The sequence below is a fragment of the Cricetulus griseus genome (assembly GCF_003668045.3).
Source record: "Cricetulus griseus strain 17A/GY chromosome 1 unlocalized genomic scaffold, alternate assembly CriGri-PICRH-1.0 chr1_0, whole genome shotgun sequence".
NCBI lineage: Eukaryota > Metazoa > Chordata > Mammalia > Rodentia > Cricetidae > Cricetulus > Cricetulus griseus.
This window is the reverse complement of record NW_023276806.1, coordinates 130,125,736-130,145,825: the sequence shown is the minus strand read 5'-3', so window position 1 is coordinate 130,145,825 and position 20,090 is coordinate 130,125,736. Positions and strand designations below refer to the sequence as shown.

At 53.5% G+C, this 20,090-nt stretch overlaps 1 protein-coding gene across 1 annotated transcript in view; it reads right to left on the bottom strand.

The window, feature by feature from the left end:
- Lrp1 (LDL receptor related protein 1) overlaps nucleotides 1–18,063 on the bottom strand; it is an 84,439-nt gene extending 66,376 nt beyond the window's left edge. Inside the window, exons 1-6 of the mRNA XM_027392194.2 lie at nucleotides 17,994–18,063; nucleotides 9,681–9,803; nucleotides 7,261–7,398; nucleotides 5,222–5,341; nucleotides 3,056–3,184; nucleotides 2,685–2,948 (exon numbers count right to left, since the gene is read on the bottom strand). Coding sequence (XP_027247995.1) covers nucleotides 2,685–2,948; nucleotides 3,056–3,184; nucleotides 5,222–5,341; nucleotides 7,261–7,398; nucleotides 9,681–9,803; nucleotides 17,994–18,063 — 844 coding nt within the window. The remainder of the gene's footprint in view (nucleotides 1–2,684; nucleotides 2,949–3,055; nucleotides 3,185–5,221; nucleotides 5,342–7,260; nucleotides 7,399–9,680; nucleotides 9,804–17,993) is intronic.
- Between the last annotated feature and the right edge of the window lie 2,027 nt (nucleotides 18,064–20,090).

The following is a 20,090-nucleotide window of genomic DNA, read 5'->3' as shown; positions in this document are numbered from 1 at the left end:
TCGAAGTAAGGGTCTTGCTGTATTGAGTTGTGGGCTGGAGCGATTTCTCTGTCCCTAACTTTAACCCCACTAGTCTTTTTTTTCCTTCAGTACTGGGATGGGATGAGGGCCTGCCACGCGCTACACTTCCAGCTCTCATCCCTCCTTTCCTGGCCTCATCAAACTTCAGGTCTCCTGGTTCACTAGGCAGAAGAGAAGGTGGTTATGGGCTGTGGCTAAGGTGGGAGAAGAGAGGAGCCAACCCAACCTGGGCCAGTGTGACCGGGGGGCTAGGAAATATGGGTTTAGCAGCCTGCCCCATCTGAGAGGAGAAGTAACGGGCCTTGGAGAGGCCCTTAGAAGGCTCTCAGGATGCAGAGCAGACTGGGCCCGTGCTCCAGGACCCATGTGAACAGGCTCTCTTACTGGCTTCCTTCCTTCTTTATATTCTATTTCTGTTTGCAAAGGTCTCTCTGAGGCAGGCTTCGCCCATCTCCCCACACCAGTAGGCTGTCCTCACTGGCACCTCACCTCTTAATCATAAGACATATACCCCAACCTCCTGAATCCCTGCCCCCCACACTATCCCGCTTTAGGCATGTCCCCAGGGATCTCATGGAGGTCCCATTCACAGGGAAGGATGGGAAGATTGTAGGGAGAGCTACCGTGGAGGACTGGGAAGGCACAAGGTAAGAGACTTTTCCTTCATCCTCCAGGGAGCTAATTATAGGACAGCAGCCCCCTGCTCACAGGTGTGTCCCTGGGCCCCTGAAGTTCCCTGACCCCAGGGCAGGACTCCTCCTGAGGAAGGGGATGTACTAGGGGTGGGGGGAGGGTGTTACAGAGACACTTCCGACATCAACTCAGGGCCCATAATTAGTTTGTGGGATGAGAGCAAACTACCATCCTCATGGTGACAGCCAGACATTCTGGCGTCGGGAGTGGGGGTGGGGATGAGGTAGGGAGGGAAAGAAGCTGGGGCACATGGAGCCGCTCACTCGTTCGTTCATTCTCCCCCAGAGTATTTTCCCCTGGAACCTTGGTCTCTTCCAGGTCCCTGGACTCTGCCCCAGAGGCCCAGTAAAGTTTGGAAGCCCGGGGAGGCAAAGCAAATCTGTTTGCCAAAGGAGGGGTATCTACCCAAGGTTACTTCCTGCTTCTGTAGAGAGGAAGTCAGGAGGATGGACCAGGCCAGAGCAGAAGTGGAGAAGGTTCCCCGAGGGCAAATCACAGCCACCTACCCAGTGTACCACTGTCTGGCCTGGAGAAAACGCTGCCATGTCTCTCTGCCCAGGCAGGCCTGCTGAGTGGGACAGTGAACAAGGAATACAAACAGGGCAGTTGTCTCCAATCTCAGCACATAGGGTTCCTTCCTTGAGCAGCGCTCAACTCAGTCCTCTAGAAGGACACACATCCAATCACAGGGGACCCTCAAACAAGTGATAGCGATGGGAGCTAGAGCCACTGTTGCAGCAGTATCCCAAGGCCATAGACAAGTCTGGGCTCCTCTGTCCCCCACAAACCTCAAAAGGTCCCCTCTCACTCAGATGGAATTCTTCATAACCTCAGGGGACCTTTGCTTTCTGTGGGGAGCCTCATAGGCCCAGAAGAAAGGAACATATAGATCTACTACAGGAGCTGGGGCTACAGCCAGCCGCAGAACACATGCTTATCATTTGCCAGTGAGGCCCCTGGGCTCAAAACAAAACAAAAAACACTATGAGGATCTCAAGTTCACAACCCTAAGTTATGTACTTCATTTGCCACTGGCTCTCACTTCCATTTATCAGACCTGGACAGACTAGCACCAGCCCATTATGTAGTTTTAGGAACTAAAGTTGAGGTAGGGAGTTCTGGTTTATTCTGGGTCAGAGATCCAGCTATGTCTGAGGGCTGGGGCAGATCAACCACAGGCCAGCCAGATCCTTCCCCTCAACCCTATGTGGCTTTTAGGGGAATGTGACTCTGCAGGCTGTCGGACTCTAAAGTAGTTTTTGTTTGTTTGTGTAACAACACTGGAGTGGATCTGCAGCCGGCTATGTGTGAACCCACCCATAAGACCCTTCTTCACTGTAGGACAATAAAGCCGCGTAGGCAGATAGCCTGAATGGGAATGGCCAGCATATACTAAATGCTCAATGTTTCCTCCCTTATTCTCATTGACTGCCAAGGACCGGAAGTAGGCTCAGGGACTTGGCGCCTACCCAGCGGTGGGAAGTCCTTTCTGGCCATACCCCTGGGGGTAAGAGGACTACATGATTGCCCAGAGCAAGCCAGGCTCAGGCTCCTCTGCCCTCTGCTACTAAACACCTCCCTCCCCTGATCCTTCTCCAGATCCTTAGCTTTCTTCCCCCTAGTTCCGGCTATATGGGAAAGCCCCTCTGTAGTCAATCCACACTCCTCTTTCAAAGACGGGACAGTCCCGGTCTCCAGAGAGTGACCGTTCATTGCCCTCTCAGCCTTCACTTCTCCACCGAGGCCTCCCTTAGTCCTGAACCAGAAATGCAACAGTCTGCTAGAGACAGCTCAGGGTGTAACAGAATAATAGCCATGCTCCTGCCACAAAGAGGCATCAAGCCCCAGTCTCAACCTCTGTCGGAGGCATCTTCATTGGGCTCCTGACCCGAGCAGGGCTCATTCTGTCTAATTTTTCCAAGTAGGGACCCTCCTGCCCATCTCCCCTGCCCTCTGAATAGGCGACTCACGGTGCAGGCTGAGGGAAATGTTGATGGTATGCTCGTCCACAAAGCCCTTCAGGCCAGGCATCCGGGCACACTTGAGTTGTGTCTGGGAAGCACTGTCCCCGACGTGCACCCAGCATACGGTCTCATTGGCGTAACTGAAGTCCATGGCTGTGGTCTGTCGGGTGCTGGTGGGGGTGATGGTAGACACCTGGGCTCCACTCAGGTACGTAGCTAGGATGTTCTGGGAGTTGGCGATCAGTAGCACTGGGGGCCGATCTACTGGCTCTGAAGATGGGACAGAGAAAGGTCAGTTGGGACTGTGGAGGCCACTGTTCACTGGAGAAGTCCACTGCAGGTCCCCGGCTCTGTGGCTACAGAGCAGCTCCACCCACCGTTCTTGGCCTTGCATGAGCGGTTGTCTGGCTGCAGCAGGTAGCCTTCCACACAGCCACACGTGAAGGAGCCATCTGTGTTGGTGCAAAGCTGGCTGCAGGTGCCATACACTGAGCATTCATCAAAATCTGCGAGGAGAGAAAAGGACAAGGGTGCCCTGAGACACCACCAGCTAACGGACGGTTTGGCAGAATCGGGGACAGTTCAGAATGTGCAAACCCACTGCCCAGAAAACAGGGTTTTGGGATCTCCTCTGCTCCATCATGCCTGCCATCATCCGTTCACTCAGAAAACATTTCTTGGGAAACAGATGAGGCAGGCACAGGAGACACAACAATGAATTTGAAAACAGAACTTCATTACCCTCCGTTACTGTCTTCATGAAACCTACATTCTGGTAATAAATGGAGGGCCAATGTTATAATAAAGGAAATAAAAGGTAAAGCTTGGGTTAGAGGTGGTAGTATAGTGGGGAATGATTAGTGCTGTTGAAAAAAAAAAAAAAAAAAGGCAAAGAGGACTGTGGTGTACGTCCTTGACATGCACAAGGCCCTGGGCTTGATCCCTAGCACTGCATTCAAAACAAAAGGCAAGGAGTGTAGAGATGGCTCAGTGGGTAAGAACACCCACAGCTCTTCTAGGGAACCCAGGTTCTGTTCCCAGCACCCACATGGCGACTCACAACCATCAGTAATGTCAGTTTCAGGGATTGCTAAGGTCTCTTCTGACCTCTTCAGGCACCAAGTACACATGTGGTATACAAACGCATGTGTAGGTCAAGCACTCACACATATAAAAATAAATAAATCTTTAAAAAAAAAAACACGGGGGGGGGGCTGTCGAGGTGGCTCATCTGTTAAGAGAGCACTTGTTGCTCTTGCAGAGGACCTGGGTTCAGGTACTTTTCTGTCCTCCACAAACACCAGGCATGCATGTGGTCCCCATACATAAATGTAGGCAAAACAATCATACACTTTTTTTTTAAAGTAGAAGGAAGAGAAATCAGAGCGAGCTGGTTGTTGGGGTGTAATGTAGAGTGGTCAGGCTGCATGAAAAGGTGGCATTTGCGCAGACGTGAGGCAGTCAAATTTAAAACAGCAAAGTTTGCATTGTTTGTGACAGAGGAAAACTTGGGAACATCTTACTCATCAATAGGGAAACAGCCAAGTAAACTGTGGTAACAGCTACACGTCACAGTGGTTTTTCAGTGAATGAGGTAAATCGCTACAAACTACCATGGGGGGTAGGGGAAATCCCTAAAATGTACTGAGGAGTGAAAAACATTGTAAGTGATACCTACAGTGTGGCAAGACTTATGGAAAAAGAGCACACTCACAAGCAAGATTCACAGTTAGATTTTTGGTGAGTACAATTACACAGTAGAGGGCTTGCAGAGGGGCAGATACACTGCTCGGAGATTTTTGCCTCCAGACAGATGGGAACAGGATGGGAATTGAAGAGGATCTGTCTGTCTGTCTGTCTGTCTGTTTTTTTTTTTTTTTCCCCGAGACAGGGTTTCTCTGTGTAGCTGGTCTAGAACTCACAGAAATCTGCCTACCTCTGCCTCCCAAGTGCTGGGACTAAAGTTGTGTACCACCACCCAGCTAAAGACAATTTATTAAACTTCATTTTATCTGTAATGATTTTTGGGGGGGGTTTAGTTTTTTTGTTTTGTTTTGTTTTTCAAGACAGGGTTTCTCTGTGTAGCCTCAGTTGTCCTGGAATTCAATCTGTAAACCAGGCTGGCCTTGAACTCACAGAGATCTGTTTGCCTTGGCCTCCCGAGTAGTAGGATCAAAGACATGAGCCACCGCCTGACTTTGACCTATTTTTTTTTTTTTTTTTTTTAAGGAAGGTTTTTACTCTGTACCCCAGGTTGGCCTGGAACTCACAGTTATCCACCTACCTCAGCTTTTCAAGTATTGGAATTACAGGTGTGAGCCACACCGTCTGGCTAATGTTTTAATTTTTTACAACAAAATTCATGTGCAATCTACAATTTTTTGAAGAATTTTTACAGGTCTGCTGACAGCAGGTGCTCAGGGCTCATAGCCACCCTATGTCTGGACTGTCCCTTGAGCCCTCCATTTTGTCCTTTCCTCCCCCAGCCCAGCCCTGTTTCAACCCACCTGGCAGCCAGCCCCCTCACAGTCATGCTCACACACCTTTGCACGTCTTGCCGTCCGCCTGCAGCTGGAAGCTGCTGTTGCAGAAGCAGGTGGGCCCACTGGGTGTGGGGACACAATGGTGCTGACAGCCCATTCTGGAACAGTTGACTCGGAGCTCTGCACAAGGGCACGAGAGACATACTCAGGCCACCCCAAGACAACAACCTGCCCCCATCTCCAGTCACCCTTCAGAAACTGCTTTGAAGTAAAGGCCACAGTGCCCGAAAGGGAAAGCAAGTGCATTATTTTGCAAAGCCCAGAAACGGCTGATGTGGCAGGCACAAGGTCATACAGCCAGTTGTGGCCTGGCACCCCCCTCTTCTTACTCTGTCACCCTGGACCATCCATGTCCCCTTCCCTAGGACAGCTTCTGGTTTTCTGATGGGGTCAATGGGAAGAGACAGTGACCCCTGTCCATTTCGTGTGCCTTGTGTTTGCAGCTGAAGGGAGTTTACTAAGTCAGCTCCAGCTGAGGGTGAAGAAGGGGCAGGCAATGCAACTGCTTCTGCCCTCTGGCCTAGAAGCACTGTTCTAAGTCATCCTCGAGTTCCGGAGGCCTCAGAGGGAAGACCCAGGGTCCAGATGGGGGAAGAAGAGGAAGAGGAAGATGAGTTCTTCCTTCCACCATGACCCACTTCCACCGGGGAGACAGAGGGGGTAAGACGGGGGCAGGGAGAGTTGGGAGAACTGTGCCCCCCCCCTCTGACCAGCGACCCAATTAAGGGCTTGCTTGGGGCCAGGCGACTAAGCCACAAAGACCCCTTTGTCCAAGTGCCTCAAACCCCCACCTAGGAAAGAACCTAGGAGAAGTTAAGGTGTTTAAAGCACTAAGCCTGCCGGGAGGGGGTGGGTGGGTGGGTGGGTGTGTGTGTGTGTGTGTGTGTGTGTGTGTGAAGCTTCTGCTATTCTTTCTGCAGCCCTCTGATCAGAGAGCCCAAATGTAGTGCCTTTCTTTCCAGTCTTTCACAAATGGGTAAATGTTGCCTGCTGTGGGAAATCTGAAAAAGCAATCTGGGGGATGGGGGTGTCTCTAATATTAGGGGAAGTTCTAAGCCTAGTTTTTTGTTTGTTTCTGGAACTAAAAAGGTATTCGAGAAGGAAGCTAACCTGGGCACACAATGCTGGTTAAGACTGGCCATGGGGGCTGAAGTTAGCCCTAAATTTACTTTCTGTATCTCATCCCAATAGCTCCAGATGAAACCAGCCAAAAGAAAGAAGAGAAAAATCTCCCACAATCCCCCTTGCTCCTCAGCCCCTGCCCCAGTGAAAGGATCCAGATGTGTCCTCCTCCCACAAGCAGATGTTTTCTGACATGTGTGTGACATATGACACTGGCCCCAGCCCCAGCCCCATGACTCCTCAAGGCCTGTCAAAGGTTGCTTGCTCCAGTCTCAGAACAACCCAGGGCAGAAGAGAGGCAACTGACTCTTTCTCTAACAGCCAGGCCTGAAGGTTGGCACTTTCCACACCATGGAATCCTCTACCACAGCCAAGAAGTGTGACTTGTCACTAATGTCCCCTCCTCGGTCTGAATGGCTTTCCCATTCAACCAGATTTGAGAATGTATGGGAAAGAAGGGCCAGAGAGAGCAACTCTTGGATCCCTGCAAGACTTGCAGCTCTTGAGAGATGCCTCCTAGTATTCTGGCAGGGTCAATGAACCAAACCCAAGGTCCCTAACTCTAGCTCTGATGACAACATCTCTGCTCCTATCTGTTCACACCCAGGAATCATGTAGGAAAGCGTTTGGAGAAAGTACTCCACTATTAAAAACAGAGCATAAAAATGCTAAGAATGGGCTTGCAGGGAGGTGACTTGTTGAGCATACACAGCCAAAGGAAAAGTGCTCACAGCTGAAGCCCATAGGGCTACTTGATCAAGCTCCAAACCCAAGAGGCCCACTAATTTCAATGACAAGTCTGGGCATGGGAGCAGGACAAGGTCTCACACGCACGAAAGCACAAGGGCTGCCCTTTGCCACCAGATGTTTTGCCAAGAGATCACGACGCATGGCGCAGGAGTGTGTGATGCCCTTACCTCGGCAGTGAGCCCCCTCATCTGAGCCGTCCATACAGTCTTGGACCCCGTTGCAGAGACGAGACATGGGAACACATAGCTCGGTCCCCAGACAATTGTGTTCATTTGGTTGACATCTCTGGGCTTTACTTTGGGGACCTGGGAGCAAACAGACATGATGGCATGATCAAGCTGCCTGAGATAGCCGTATAGTCATCTCTGTACTAGGCTGGGGTAGGTGAGGGATAAACTAAGATCGGCATTTTAGAGAGCTACACACTTTGGATTTCAAGAGGTCCCTACAGCTTCACTGTTCACAATAGTAGCTACACATCTGACAGCCGTGTGAAGGGGAAAGCTAGGGCCCACCCTAAATGCTCCATGCTATGGATCCTGCAGCCTCAGTATTCTATAAATCAGGAGACAGGCAGAAGGCAATCGTGAAAGGTTTTGATGAGTTCAAGGAAACACAGTCCCTGGCAGAACGGGAGCTCAAATGATAAACAGAAACAACTATCTTTCTGTGGTTCTCAGAGCATGAAGCACAAGGCTAGAAATGAGCCAGTTCATTCACACAGCACCAGCCATGCGAAGTTCTCAAACACTTGAAGTGTGCTAAATTAAAAGTACATATAAAGCCAGGCATGGTGCACAAGCATTTAATCCCAGCACTCGGGAGGCAGAGGCAGGCAGATCTCTGTGAGTTCGAGGCCAGCCTGGTCTACAGAGTGAATTCCAAGAAGTCAGGGCCACACAGAGAAACCAGGTCTCAAAAAAATAAAAAACAAAACTCCAAAAAGTACATATAAAACATACACCAGAGAGCAAAAGATCTCTAGTAATTTCATACAGGTAATAAGATAATGAAATAATATTAATTTTTAACTGTTTCCTTTTTAAGGTGACTACTTGGAAATTTTAAAACTTCAAATGTGACTTATACTGTATTTCTCTTAAGCGGTATTATTCTAGACTTCCAACACAGAGCTAAGGCCTATGGGAGGAACTAGAAAGGTCAAAGGTTGTGGCCTACTGATAACATCCCTCTTAATTTCCATAGTTGCCAGGAGAAAGGATGAGATGACACCAACGGTCCCAATAGGCAAGATATGGGAGGATGTGTCCATGCTGGTGTCGGCCCTGCCTGTACAAGGAGGGTTTGTGTGAGGTATATAGTGATGATTACAGAGGTTCTGGGTAAGGGAGTTTCCATATTGGGGTGTGAAGTGAGTGAGAGTGTGTGTGTGTGTGTGTGTGTGTGTGTGTGTGTGTGTGTGCCCCTGCCACTACACGCACTTGGGCATCTGTCTGAATGCTTTCGGATCCACTCTTGAGTGCATCCACATGGGCTACACAAACTACCCGAGTCTTTGTCTGGTGGGTGTTTGTGCTGGGTGGGGCTATGTGTGCTGTTATGGCCCAGGAGAATGCATGTGTGGACACATGTGTAGAGATTCAGTAACAACAGGAGGCTTGGGCTGGGCAGTGGTGGCACATGCCTTTAATCCCAGCACTCGGGAGGCACAGGCAGGCGGATCTCTGTGAGTTCGAGGCCAGCCTGGTCTCCAGAGCAAATGCCAGGACAGGCTCCAAAGCTACACAGAGAAACCCTGTACGATAAAACAAAAATAAAACAAAACAAAAACCAAAGAGGAGGCTCCAGGCCTAAGACCTAGGCTCTTACTCCTCCAGGGCAGGATGCAGGGGTGAGGAAGAAAAACACTACCCTTGATAACCATGTTGGAGGTATTAGTAGGGACCCAAGATGGGACTGGAGCTGGATGAAGCCCAGGAGAAAAGAAAGCACGCTTAGACCTTTGGCCAGGATTGGTCATGCAGGGGAGACACTGAAGGTAGAGACCCCAGGACTCTGGGGTCCTGCCAGCAAGTCCTCCACCCTTTTCACCCTCCTCCTGGCCACCGGGAGGGTGAAGGCTGGGTGGGGACCTTTCTCCCAGTTTAAACAGCTGCCTCTGATTACACCACTTATTGGGGGCAGGGGAAGGCAGGGTGCCGGGAAGGGCACGGGGTGGGGCTTCTGTTACAGGGACTGAGCAAGAGCAGTGGCCTTTGGCCTGGGAAACTAAGGGCAGAAGGGTACCTGGCAGGACCTGAAGGCCACTCATCGAGTGCCAGAGAAGCTTCAAATCTGGAGAAAAGAAAATGAGCGAAGGAAAAGGGCAGCTTGGTCATCTCCTTGGGGCAAAGGTGCAGCCCAGAGGATACTGTTCCCAGCAGCCTTGGGGATGTATCAGCCAAGGGAGAAATCCAAGGTACCATAGTCACCCACACCATGCCCGGTACTTTGAAGAAGTGGTGAAGAGAACACTTTTAGCTGTGTCATAGACAGATACAACCACAGAGCAAGGTCCATGCCAGGCTAGAGAGGAAAGAGAGAAAAGCCCAGGGTTTAGAGAAAGGGACCCAGAAAAAGTACTTACAGATCTCAGGGGCCTCGTCAGAGCCATCTGGGCAGTCCCTCTCCCCATCACACCGCCAGCCCTTCGAGATACAGGTGATTTGGTCTCTGCAGGCAAACTGCTTAGGGCTGCAAGTTTTGGGGGCTAAAGGCAAGGAGAGAAAGGGGAATGTAAAGAAAGGATGGAGGTCAACTCTTGGACCCTGGAGCTTCCCAGGGTTCCTCCTTCTCCAGCATCAATCCTTTATACTGTGCACCTGTAACAAAGGGGCAGGTTTCCAAGAAGGTTTACTGCCCCTTTCCAATTTTTCTAGATTGTCTGTCCGGCATACCCCTCCACCCCAGGGCTTCAGGGTCAAAGGCTTTGCTGCTCTAGTTTCCTCATCACACACCAGCACCCCTGACCTTGCTAACTGTGACAGTGGGGAAGGGCAGGGGCCTCTACTGTGTTTTCTTCTAGTTCCCACAGGCACCCTGCAGATGGCCTTTCCTAACCACTCAGCGTCTCTGACCTCAGGGACACTACTGGCCTCTTGACTCTATCATTCCAGCTCCAACTCCTTACTACTGGACCCCCACATGAGAACTGTGGAGGACAGTGTGGCTCAGAGATGTTATCTGCAGAGGACAGCAGGGCAGGGCCACACAAGGCAGATTGGAAAAGGTAGAAGGCTCCATATGGCACAGCTTCGCTTGTAGGTCAGACCACAGAGCAGGGGACTTCTAGGGGAAGTTTTCCCGATAAGAGAGCCCTAATGATCACTCCCCAGCAGAGGCAGGGTGCTGGGGCACTGATCAACCAGCTGCCATCTTAGTCTTCCCCACAGGATGGCAAGCAGAGAGCTGTTAACCCACCTGGCAAGTTGCAAAACCAGGGCTCAATTCAGTTCAGCTGACTCTAGGCTCTCTCTTCTTTTAAAGTTTTATTTTATGTGTACGGGTGTTCTGTGTGCGTGCGTTCTTGCGTGCGTGCGTGTACCACATGTTTGCCTAGTGCCTGAGAAGGGTAGAAGAGGGCATGGGATCCCCTGGAAGTGGAAGATGGGTGTGAGCTGCCTTTGGGTGGTAGGAATCAAACTCAGGCCCTCTGAAAAAGCAGGCAGTGCTCTTAATCACTGAGCCATCTCTCCAGCCTCATGAGTCTAGGGGTTTTGATTTGTTTGTTTAGAAACAGGGTTTCTCTGTGTAGCTTTGTAGACCAGGCTGGCCTCAAACTCACTGAGATCCGCCTGCCTCTGCCTCCCGAGTGCTGGGATTAAAGGCGTGTGCCACCAACGCCCAGCTGACTCTAGGTTCTTAGAGTGTAGTCCCCACCCATCTGTTGCCCTGGTTACCATGTCCAGCACAGGGGTTTTCACCCACCCCAGGGCACAGATCCCACCTCCCAGTTTTTCATCTCCTTTTCTCCCACGTGGGTCAATCCCGTTTCTGTTCTGCTGGAGGCCAGCTCTGTGCCAGGCACTGAACCAGGCACCAAGATGGATACAGAGGCAACATTTTCTCTGGGGGACTGCACAGCGTTAACTCAAATGCAGGACTGACACAGGAGAGTAAGAAAAGTGTGTCAGAAGCTGGATAGTGCTGAGTGCTGGCACCATGCCTTTAATCCCAGCACTCGGGAGGCAGAGGCAGGCGGATCTCTGTGAGTTCGAGGCCAGCCTGGTCTACAAGAGCTAGTTCCAGGACAGCCTCCAAAGCCACAGAAAAACCCTGTCTCGAAAAACAAAGAAAGGAAGGAAGGAAGGAAGGAAGGAAGGAAGGAAGGAAGGAAGGAAGGAAGGTGTCAGAGCTCTCCTTCATCCCCATCTCTGGCATGGAGGACTGTACCCAGGTCTGTCTCCCTCATCCCCATCTCTGGCAGGGAGGACTGTACCCAGGCCCCTGTTTCCCTCATCCCCATCTCTGGCAGGGAGGACTGTACCCAGGACTGTCTCCCTCATCCCCATCTCTGGCAGGGAAGACCGTACCCAGGTCTGTCTCCCTCATCCCCATCTCTGGCAGGGAGGACCGTACCCAGGTCTGTCTCCCTCATCCCCATCTCTGGCAGGGAGGACTGTACCCAGGTCTGTCTCCCTCATCCCCATCTCTGGCAGGGAGGACTGTACCCAGGCCCCTGTTTCCCTCATCCCCATCTCTGGCAGAGTGGACTGTACCCAGGCCCCTGGCCAGAACCAGAGCTGAGTTCAGGAAACACATCAAGGATGGCCTGGCCAGGCCCCCTTGGAGTCCCCCTTCCTCCCTCCTCCCCTGATCCGGGAATAAAGGCCCCTTGAGGAGGTGGATAATGCTGAGTTCATTGCTCCACTGGGCCAGCTGTGAGGTCTTCCCGGGGAAACAGCCCGCCAACCTAGTTAGCATGCTGGAGACCATCACTTCCCCCGGCCAGCCAGGCCGCTTGGGGGGTTGGGGGTACTGCAGTGGGACTCAGAGGCAGATGGGACATTTGGAGCTCTGAAACGGACCCCTGAGACCCCAGGCAGATGACACTTCTTCCTATCCCACCTGGGGCTGAGCCCATGCCCCAACTTTCCCCAGGGCAGAACTCACAGCCAGGGTCTGAGGTCACTGGCTGGTCACTCTAACCTCCCCTGTCTTCCACGTCCCTGCCACAATCCCCTCCTTTGGCCCTCACATGGTTCCCCCACTGTCCCCCACCCCCATTTTTGGCCCGAATTCGACAGAGGAAACAGCAGCTGGCAAACTCCAAAAGCTGAAATGAGAGATTCACAAACCAGATGTGCTCTTGTGGAGGGAGGGCAGTGGGGGATGGGCTCCCCTCCCTCCCTGAAAGGAAGAGGAGGGCTCAGACCCTGTCCCCTCTGCACCATCTCCTCAGGCTCAGGGGCAGAGGCTGGATGGGGCGGGCAGGGTGAGTTGAGGTGGGTGGGGGTGCATGTCTCTCAGGAGAGCAGAAGGATTGGAGAGGGATAAGTGGAAGAACTTCCTGTCAGTCATGGTGGAGAAAGCCCTAGGAATTTTGAGTGAGAAGGCTAAAGCCTGTCTTTGATTTCCTTCAGGGAGAAGGAAAACACATAACCTACTTTGGAGCAGTCTCCACAGCCAAGTGAAGCCTCCTCCAAGCTGGGAGGGAGCTGGGACGGGGGTGAAGGAAGAAATGCATAATCTCCTTAAAGGCCAAGCCAACCTAGATGCCCTCAGCTGAATCCTCTGCACCCGAACCCTAACCCAAACCCCACCGACATTCAGAAAACCCATCCTTGGGCCTTCTGATGGGGAACAATATTGTCATAGGTTAGGAAGCAGGGACTAGCATCCAGTCCCTGCCTGCTCCTGCCCGGTGACCACTGAGTGCCACACACAGATCTGAAGCCCTGGGGTCCTACTGTCAAGCCGTGAGGTGTTTGCTAGTGCAATCCCATCTTACAGAGAACACTGAGAAGGAGGAGGCAAAAGCATGGTTCCATGGTTCCGCAGCAGCAGGAGGGGAACGGGAATTGTACAGACTGGGTAGTCTCTGAGGAAGAGGACATGGAGGAAGGGGGCAAGAATGGGACAGAAGAGGGCTAGGGCATGAGGGAGAAGCAGGAGAGAGGGAGGAGAGAGAGGGAGCTGCAGAAGGAGCACGGGGACACAGGGGCCGTCTGTTCTCAGCTTTGCCTGGAGATGTGACCGCCATGCTAACTTGACCAACACCCTGCCCCTCCCCAACCAGGCACCCAGCCCAGCCATGGCCCCCAGGGCCACCAAGCTGGAGCCAGGGCAGGAGGTGTGGGGTTGGGTGTGTGTCCAGACACAACACAGACCCCACTGCCTGGCTCAAGCCTTGGCTATCATCCTCCGTCCCACTCTGGGACCTTGGGTGGGGACAGGAGGCCAGTATGCCTGGCTAGGGAGGAGGAAGGAAGAAAGCCATGGGCAGAGACTACTCCAAAAGAACAGGGAACCTGTCCTTCAACAACCCCTGGGAACCTTAAACATTCTTCCTGAAGACAAGGAGAGGGAAGGCAGGAACAGGGAGAAAGTGGCCCTGGGGCCATTTGGAGGGTGACACAGCAGAGAGAGGGCTAGGCTCCCTCTGATAGGTATAGGGACATTCTGTAAGGGAAACCACATGGTTAACCCAGGGAACAAGAGGAGCTGGAGCAAGCTACAGGAATCTGAGCTTTCAAACATTTGGGAGCAGGGCAGCAAGGGCCTCCGGCCCAACAGAAAGCTTTTCCCCAAATTTTATGTATTTTGGGTGTTACCAGCAGCTCCTTCCCGCAGCTCAGTGAGGTTCAGACACATTTTTGTCATTCCTGAGTCTGGAACTCAGCTTTGCGGCCTGGGACAGACGGACAGACAGGGTGGCTTGGACCGCCGGGGGAAGAGAGGGGTCTCCTCTTCCATCCTGAGTCAATATTGACTCAGGACATCAGCCTCACCCACGACCCTGTCTTTTCCTTTCCCCACAAATAAAATCCAGATCCCCTCGACTGCCTGCGGAGGTCGACATATCTCTCCCAAGGCCGTGTCCATTATTAGCCTCCCGCAAGCCCACATGGCCTTCCATCACCAGCAGGAAAGCCCTAAGCTCCTGATCTGCTTCAGTTCTCAGACCCCCCGTTAGCAGGAAGTCCTACCAGAAGTCTCACCTCCTTCCTTTCCTTCTGAAATCCCTTCAACCCCCCCTTTTAGTGTGCATGCACATTAGAAGAGAGGAATTGGGGGACGTTGGAGGGGACAGTCTAGGTGCAGGAAGGAAAGAATGAGCAAGGGTGGGGGGCAGGAAGCGAAGCCTGGGAGAGATGCCACTACCAGGCAGCTTCCCAGATCTAGGGGATCTGCAGAGAGGTCAAGACAGATAAAAGAAAGTAAGACAGTGACTGAGAACAGTCAGGGCTGGGAAGACCGCAAAGCACAGGCAAATAAAAGATGAGCCAAGAGGGCCAGAGACAGGCTTCTGGAAGACCAGTAAGAAGATGAACAGACAGCAAAGCACATAGCCAAAAAAGACAGGATCGGGGCTCAAGGCAGAGGTTGCCCATATGGTGACACAGCTGTCCTGGGGTGAACCCAGACAATGACCCCCCCTCGCTCCCCCAGAGATGGAGGCAGGGCAGCAAATATCCTAGCATAGGGAGACACAGTCCCAGCACAACAACTTCTGACCTAAGGAAGTCCAGATTACAGTCTGCTGCCTCTCACAGAGTGGGAAGGTTGGGGGGGGGGACTGTCATCTCATGGGAGTGTGACAGACAATCTCCTCTCCCCTACCCCTCACCTCCTGGGAGGCTCTCTACACTGGTGCCATGAGGCCACAGCACGGGAAACACTCCAGAGCCAACTGCTTCCTTCTCCAAACAATGCAGGATCCTGCTAACCACGCTCAAATCTGGGGCAGAAACACAGGGGGCGGGACCAGGTTCCCTGGCATCAGTCATTACCAACTAGGGGACCCTTGCATAGTCCCACTCCACAGCCCTAGGTTCCCCAAGGACAAGCAAGCTCCCCCTACTCAGATGTGGGTCACAGAGTAAGGAATCCAAGAGATGGGAAGACTCCCAGAAGAGAATCCAGGATGTGTGTGCATGAATCAACTCCAGGGTTCGTATGTGCAGGGCCAAGACAGGAAAGAGTAAAACTGGAATAAGGAAGAGCTTTGCAAAGGTAAGCGATGCCTGGTTAATTTGGGTTTTGTTGGTGCTGGGGACCGAACTCAGGGCCTTAAGCACTGTTAAGTTTGCTTGGCCACCCACTTGAGCTGCGCCCAACCTCAGGAAGGGGTTGCAAGAGGCTGTGGGTTTGGGAAGGATCTGACTTAGGGCTGGGCTCTGGGTGGTATGGTTGGAAGGCCCAGTTAATGGGAGTGATACAGCGTAATAAAGCAAACAAAAACAAACAAACAAAAAGCACTGGGAACAAGACTGGAAGAAAAAGTCTTGTGAAGCTGCCCCTAACGTCAAAATAATGACACGGATGAATTTCCTACACGTGTCTGGCTTCAAAGGAGGAAGCTACAGACGGATGTTTAAGATTGAGAACAGAGACTGGAACCTTCTCTCAGGAAACCAGGAGGTTAACACATCAAGCCCATAACTCACTTCAACTGTCCACCTTCCCTAGCAACTAGTAACAACCTCAAACAGGAGAGAAGAGGGCCGGGGGAGAAGTCTTCCCTGAGCTGGCTGCCTGGCAGGCTCCCCCCACCAGGGACTGTCCCTTCCCCTCAGCAGAGCCTTCAGTGAGCCTTCTCGCCATTGCCTTTCCCACCCTCCTTGGCTGCAAGTGCCCGTCTGTCTACTAGGAGAAGCGAACCCTCTCACCCCACAATGCAGAGAACCCGAGGATGAGTTCCAGACACAGAGAGAAGAAAGAAGGGGGGGGGGTTTGCTAGAGCTATTCCTGAGAAGCAGGAAGGGCAATTAAACCACCAGGTAAGTAGAGGCAGGAGACCCCTTCCCTGGAAAGCCAAGAAGGACACTCAGAGTCTATAGGTTCTCTCTTCCCCCTGAGGGGGAGGAATATGGGTGTTTTCAGGTAGTCCCTTCCCTGGGGACTGTGTTTCTCCTCAAGGATGCAACACAGGGCATCCCGTGTGCTAGGACAAATAGTCTACCACTGACCTTTACCCCCCACCCTGACAGACCATGCGCAGAGTTGTTATGAACTAGGATTCAGAGGTGCATGCCTACAAGTTAAGGAGAATATGTCCTTCTCCCTCGTTCAGTCACCACCAACCAACCAAGCAACTTAGGACAACATTTAGGCTCCTTGGAGTGAACCACCCTAGGACAGCTTTTGCTCCTACCAGCTCCACCTGCCCCTTTCACAGGATCCTGATGGGTCTGTTTCTTGCTTAATATTGTCTTCTTCCCAAAGCTCTCTGCCTCAGTTTCCCCTCTACCCTCACAAGGCTGAGCCCAAGAAGAAGGCACAGGATGACGACAGTAGACGTGAAGGGCAGAGAGCGGCTGGCTGTACAGGCTTGTCTGAGGATTTTCAGGGCAGAGCCCTGAAATTTTCTCATCATAGGCAGAAAATTAGGGGTGAAAGCCAGACAAGGCAGTCCCCAACTTGACATGACTGAGGGCCACCGAGTAAACTGTTTTTCTGGGCACAGCTGCTTCCTGACGCCTCTTGCTCCCTCCTTTCCCAGTTGAAACAAGTTGGAAAAGGGGAGAACACATAATCTGGGTTCAGGGAAAAACTTTCCCAATCCCAGTCTGGCAAGATCTGGAGGACAGAGGAGGGGTGCTGTGATGCTATGAGGCTGTTGTCCCCAGTGGGAGGGCAAACCTGACAGGAAGTAATGAAATCTCACCCCTTCTCAAGTTAGGGGCCCAGCCCAATTCAACCCCATGACCCCAGCTTAAAGCTTGGGCAAGTCTCGAACTGGTGACTCATACATAGCAGGAGGAAAAACAGCTGGTAGTAGAGGAAGAGGGGGCCATGCAATTTCCCCCAAAGAACATGGTAGCCCAAGCCTAACTACTATATAAAGTGTATATATGGGGTGAGCTTAAACACATTTACTACATGAGCGGGAATTGGGGTGTGGGGCATAGCCGAAACCCCTCATCCAACCTCCAACTCTCCTTCCAACCCACACTGATCAAGGCAGAAATCCTCTGTTCCAGACCATTCTTCAGTCTCTTCCAGAATGATGACATCTGATTTTTTTTCCTCATCTCAAAGCTCCCAGATTTTAAGAAGGGAAATTCAGTCAAGAGCATCACCAGACCCCTCTAACCCTGCAAGCCGCTACTGACAGAGGCCATCAGAGGAGAGTGCTCACTTCCGAGCTCAGGCAGGCAGCCCAGGATTCTGGACCCCGGCCTCTATGCCTGGGATGCAGGGCTCATTCCACACCCAAACAGGGGGCCCTCCCTATCCCCACCCACAGCTTTCTCGGCCTGCCTGCCCTCTGGCCAGCAGGGCACCCCTAGCCAGCTTTGCCTTCCAGCCTTCAGAGTCCACTGCAAAAGGCCCTCCGCCCCCTTTTGCAGCGGTACACAGCAAATCCGGATTCCTCCACAATTCAGAAGGGGGGGTGGGGGTGGAGGATGTAGGGGAGGCAGAGGCCCTCCCCTACCAGAAATAGGAAGAGAAGGCCTCTCAATCCCAGGATCAGAAAAAGGGGGAGCCCTCCTTCCCTAGCCAGGCCTCTGGTCTTTGTCTGAGCTGGGGGGCCCTGGAAGCATCATTTGTCCCAGGCTCCCATCCCCCAAATCAGACCCCATCCCCGCCCCCAGTCAGGCCGCTGCTGTGTCAGCTGGACTGGGATAACAAAAGGCACCCCCTCCCGCGTCTCCCTTCCCCATCCAGACGCAGGAGTGGGGGTTGGGAAGGGGGAGCCCCCAGGGTTCCAAGGGGGCCGCGGAATCTCACTCACCATCGATAGTGGCCCCGGCGACCACAGCAGAAAGCAGGGGCAGCAGCAGCAGCAACGGCGGGGTCAGCATGGTGTGGGCCGATGCAAGCAGCAGCCCCCACCCTCTGGTCCTCTTACTTCTCGTCCTCGCCCCCCCAATTGGGGGGTCCCCCTTTATCTTCCTCTCCCCGGCTCTTCTATTCTTATCCTTTCCTTAAGCAAGGGGAACCAGGGGCGTAGGTGAAAAGGTACAGTTCCGAGCCCCTTAGGAAGGGCCTGCTGACGCGGGTGCGCCCCCTGCCCCCAAATTCGAACCCTTCACCCTTGCTTTACTCCTCGCTCCTTTCCCCCTCCCGGGGCGAAGCTCACAGCCCCATCTCGGAGCCGCCTCCGGCTGCAAAAATGCACAATTGGGAGGAGGCGGGGTGGGGGGTGGGGGGCGTGGACCCGATGGGGGTGCCTTTGGTCGGGGCCTGATGGAGCACTGGGGGCTCCCCGTTTCCGCCTCCTCAGTGCACTGGCCTGGAGCTCGCACCGCTGTTCCCCGGACTGAAGTGCCGCGGGGGGGGGGGGAGGGAGGGAGGGGGTGTTGAAAGGGGAGAGGGAGGGGACAGGGAGAGGAGGGAAGGAGGGAAGGGGCGGGGAAAGAAAAAAAAAGGGAGGGGGGAGAAGAGCTACGCGGCAATCCTGGGAATGCGCATGCGCTGATGTGGCGCGCTGCCCTGGGGAGGGGGAGTCGCAGGCGCGCGCGGCGAGCTTTGGAGTTGTGGGAAGCGGTCCGGGAGTGGGAGTCCCCGGGGCGCCCCGTCCCGTGACTGCGGCTGCCCTCCCAGCGCTCCCGAGAGCCGGAGGAGCCAGCCGAGGGTGGGATGGGGTCAGGGTCGAGGCGAGCTGAGCTCTAGCGCATGTCACACCCCGGGATTTCAGATCCCCTCCGTGGGGTCCTTGGTGAGCCCAGACCGAGCCTCCCCGGCCTGGGGTGGGGGTGGGGGCGGGGGTGGCTAGCGCGCGGGGAAGGTGCGGGAGAGGAGGCTGAGCTTTGATTTGGAGACTCGGTAAGAACCGGGCGGGGATTGGGGCCTGCGGCCTCGGGGGCGGGGTGGAGGAGGAGGAGGAGGGGCCGCGCGCGCGCCCGCCCCCACCTCGCTTCGGGGCGCAGAGTAAACAGGGACACCCGCGGGGACACGCCGGAGCTTGTCGGCTCGCCCGCCCGGGGCTCAGGGATGGAGCCCACCTTAGGACCCGCCCCGCCCTGCTCGCCTGGCACGGGGCGCCGGAGAGGCAGGCTCTGGTTTGGAGGGAGGTGACTCACCAGCGGGTGGGGTTGGGGAAGGGCCACCTCCGCCACCCCCTTTCGCCCTCAGAGGTCGAGCTCGGTTTTTTTTATTTGTTTGTTTTGTTTTTGATACCTTCTGACTGGCCTCCCACCAAGTCAGGGTTTCAGATGCCGAGCCGCGGGGAGTTGGAACGAGGCACTGTTGAGCTCTCCAGACATTTATTCCATCCCATTGCAGGGGCTTGTCTACTGAGTGCCGGACCTTTGTCCCCAGGCTCGGCCGGTTCGGGAGTGACACTTTGCAGTCCAGAAAGCATCGGGCGGTCCCTAGGGCCGGCTAACGTGCTTCCGGCCACTGCCCTCTTCTGGACGACGTTTGAAGGCTGTAACCGTTAGTCTGACTTTCCGTGTACCTGAAAAGAAAGTTCGAGGAAGCTCAGCGGGGCTCATCCTCTGCTATAGACGTACCTGAAGGGCTAGGGGCCAGTGCTCCAACTCCATCTCCCTATTAAGCTCTAGTCAGGGAGGACCCTCCACTCCAGCCTGTCACTGGCAGAGAAGAATAAGACCGACTGGTCCTTTAATGACAGCCTTTCCCCAGATGAAAGCTTCAGCTTTGCCCTGAGAGACTTTGCCCAGGGCCATGGGCTACCCATATTTATAGTCTCCCAGCTGGAGACCTCAAGGCCAATCCACAGGGTCTGTCTTCCCTCCATCCACCTTTGACAGCCTGTGCTCAGGTCAAGGCCTGTTGTCCTCCTTCCTTTTGAAACATACCGCAGATTTCCTTCGTTTTCACTATTTTCTCTAGCGGAAGGTTTCTTCCCCCAGCAGGGGTGGTG